Source organism: Orycteropus afer, unplaced genomic scaffold (assembly GCF_000298275.1).
Source record: "Orycteropus afer afer isolate SDZICR_OR568_19922 unplaced genomic scaffold, OryAfe1.0 scaffold00314, whole genome shotgun sequence".
NCBI lineage: Eukaryota > Metazoa > Chordata > Mammalia > Tubulidentata > Orycteropodidae > Orycteropus > Orycteropus afer.
Genome location: NW_006921901.1, coordinates 4,127,673 through 4,131,311, shown reverse-complemented (window position 1 = coordinate 4,131,311; position 3,639 = coordinate 4,127,673). Strand labels below are relative to the sequence as shown.

General features: G+C 40.0%; 1 protein-coding gene across 1 annotated transcript in view; it reads left to right on the top strand.

Annotated features, from left to right (window-relative positions):
• The window catches only part of L3HYPDH (trans-L-3-hydroxyproline dehydratase), a 25,268-nt gene extending 22,171 nt beyond the window's left edge, over nt 1-3,097 (top strand). The window contains exon 5 of the mRNA XM_007951883.2: nt 2,972-3,097. Within this exon, the coding sequence (XP_007950074.1) occupies nt 2,972-3,097 (126 nt within the window). The remainder of the gene's footprint in view (nt 1-2,971) is intronic.
• The last annotated feature ends 542 nt before the right edge of the window (nt 3,098-3,639 follow it).

The following is a 3,639-nucleotide window of genomic DNA, read 5'->3' as shown; positions in this document are numbered from 1 at the left end:
GAACTCCAGATGGATCAAAGACTTAAATGTGAAACCTAAAACTATAGAGTTCCTCAAGGAAAAACTAGGGGCAAATTTAGGGGCCCTAATATATGGCATAAATAGACTATCAAGCATAACTCAAAATGCACAAACAGCAGAAGAGAAACCAGATGATGGACCTTCTAAAAATTAAATTTTTATGTGCTTCCAAAGACTTTTACAAAGAGTCAAAAGAGAACCACAGATTGGGAAAAAATATTTGGTAATGACATCTGACAAGGGACTTATCTCTAGAATTTATAGAAAACTCTCTAACACCTCTATAACAAAAAGACAAACAATCCAATTAAAAAATGGGCTGAAGACATGAATAGACACTTCACCAAGGAGGATATTCAAGTGGCCAACAAACATATGAAGAAATGCTCACGATCATTAGCTATTAGAGAGATGCAAAACAAAACAACAATGAGATACCATCTTGCTCCAGCACTAGTAGCAAAGTTCAAATGCACCAGCTGCTCCACAGGAGGAAGATGAGACAACCTACTTCCATAAAGATATACAGCCTTGGAAACCCAATGGGATTGCTATGAGTTGCAGTTGACTCAATGGCAGTGGGTTTTTTTATTGTTATTGGTTATGATGTACCAAACTCATTTCTTATGAAGAAATTTAAAACACATTGTCTTAAGCATTTGAGGTCAAAGATATAATCTACATTTATTGAGTGCTTTACTGTGGATAAGGCATTGGCTGCTACCCAGAAGGTCAGTAGTTCAAACCCACTAGTCACCCTGCAGAAGGAAGATGGAGCCATCTGCTTCCATAGAGATTTACAGCCTCAGAAGCCCAATGAGAGTCAATAGGAGTCAGATTCGACTTGATGGTGGAGTTTGGTTTGGTTTTACTGTGGGTCAAAGAGCTCTGGTGGCACAGTGCCTGAGGCATTTGACTGTTAACCAGAAGGTTGGCGGTTCAAACCCACCAGCCACTTTGCAGAAGAAAGATGAGTTAATCTACTGCCATAAAGAAACCCTTGGAAACCTAATGGGGGTTGCTCTGAGTCAGAATCAACTTGATGGCAATGGGTTTGGGTTTTGGTTACTGTGGGTGAAGGAGCTCTGGTGGTATAATGGTTAAGGCATTTGGCTGCTAACCAAAAAGTCAGTGGTTTGAACCCACTAGACACTCTGCAGAAGAAAGATGAGGTAGTCTGCTTCTGCAAGATTTACAGCCTTGGAAACCCTATTTGCTATGAGTCAGAATAAACCTGATGGCAGTAAGTTTTTTTTTTTTTTTTTTAAGCTATAGGTCAGAGTGCTGGTGACACTGTGGTTAAAGCATTCGTCTGCTAATCAAAAGATTGGTTGTTCAAACCTACCAGCTGCTCCATGGATGACTAGGCAGTCTGCTTCTGTAAAATTTTACAGCCTTGGAAACCTATGGGGCAGTTCTACTCTGCCCTATAGGGTCACTATGAGTCAGACTTGACTCAAGGGCAATGGGTTACTATAGGTTGGTCTCCACGCACTAAGTACTTTCATAAATGCCATTATCATTTAATCCTCATAAGAATCCTAGGAGGCCAGTGCTATTATTATCCTTAGTTAACATATAATAAGATGGAGAATTAGAGAGGTGAGGTAATTTGCCAGAGGGCAGGCAGTGAGTAGCAAGTCAGGATGTGAACTTGGGTCCCTGAGCTCAGGTCCAGTGCTGTTCAGCACTACATTATATTATTATAGAAAGCAAACATTTTTAGTGAGGCTTATATTTAATATAAAGTGAGGCTTTATATTTTATCAGCTTTATAAAAATATACTAAAGTTATTGTACCTTAATCTAATATTTGACATTTTAGCTTGGAGCCTCAGTTATTTGTATTTAAAAATTAGAAAAGGGAAAGTTCATGTGTAGGTAAGATTTGAAGTCACTTCTTTTGTAGTTAAGCATACTTGCCAAAATGTCTTCACCTTGTACCATACTCCTTCCCGTTCTGTCTGGGCCTTCCGGACTCTCTGATTATACTTCCTCAGTCTCTCCCCCATCCGAGCCTCCTTTTTGTGCCCTTCCACTTAGATGTCCCCAGAATTCATCCTGAGTCTCCTTATCTCACTTACCTGTAATGTGATGCCCCTGAGCAATTTCATAACCTTCTGAAACTTCAGGAGCTCTGGTGGCATAGTGCCTAAGGCATTTGACTGCTAACCAGAAGCCTTGCGGTTCAAACCACCAACCACTCCTCAGAAGAAAGATTGGGCAATCTGCTTCTGTAGTGATACCACCTCGGAAACCGAAGGAGGGGTCGCTATGAGTCCAAATCGACTCTACGGCAGTGAGTTTGGTTTTGTTTTTCCCCTGAAACTTCAACTCTAAGCCATCTACTGCTGATGACTTCCAGACCTTAAACCCTACCCTGTCCCTTTCTCCTGTCACTCTTCTCTCAACTGTCACTATGCTTAACTCTAACTGATTATCCCACAGATATCTCAAACTCAACTTGCTAGAAATTTCTTCTTTCTTAAATGGGCTTCTTCTCTCATTCCCATCTTGGTTATTAGCATCACTAGCTTCACTTCCAAGCTTGAAACTATGGAGACCATTAATTTACTTCTATTTCTGTCTGATACTCACATCGGTCACAAGGTCTGTTCTCCAAATTTCCTATACATTATGTTCTTCTCCATCCTCACTGAACACTATCCTAGTAACTTTGGAGTGAACCAATCAATTAAGATGACCTGTTAACAGGTTTCTGGGTTTCTAGTCTTTTTCCTCTCCAAATTGTCCTCCACTTTATACCTAAACTACATAAAACAAGTTTTATCATGTCTCTCTCCTGAAGGCCTTCCTTCCATTCATTGCCTGTGGCACTAATCCTTAGATTTTCTTGAAAATGATAAAAAATCATGAGTGTTTTTTAGACCACATACAAAGTGCAGTATTTTGATATACTCCCTTCATTTTTTTTTTTTTTTTAAATCAGGAAACAACGTGTGGTGATTTTAAAGCTGTTATAGTGGAAGTATCAGGACAAGCCCATTACACGGGTACAGCAATCTTTATAGTAGAAGACGATGACCCACTGAAGGATGGATTTCTTCTCAAGTGACTTCTTCCATGACATTAAGAGTTTTCCTTTTAAAGCAATTATTATCTATAAGTAAGTTTTTTCTAAATCATTTGAAAAATAATATATGATCTTTATACAGGTAAGCTAATTTCCATTCTTTCTGAAATAGTACCCTGTGACTAAATACAAAGTCACTATACCTCATATTTGAAGACCCCCCAACAGTGAAGTGGTTAAGCATTCAGCTGCTAACTGAATATTTTAGTTACCTAGTGCCACTCAGACAGGAAAATACCACAAATGGGATGGCTTTAACAAACAGGAGTTTATTCTCTTACAGTTTGGGAGGCTAGAAGTCTGAGTTCCTAAGGCTGGGTGAAAGCCCCTTGACCTTGGGCTTCAGCTCTGCCTCTTGCTCCTGGCCCACTGGTGCTGGAGGCTTTCTTCACTCAGGCAGCTGCTGGCTGCTAAGGCTGACAAACCCAAGGTCAACAAGTTTAAAGGTACAGTCCCGATATTACCAATTCACAACAGCAGGCCATTTATTCAAGTCCAGAAAAGTCCCAAGATCACCAGGGCAA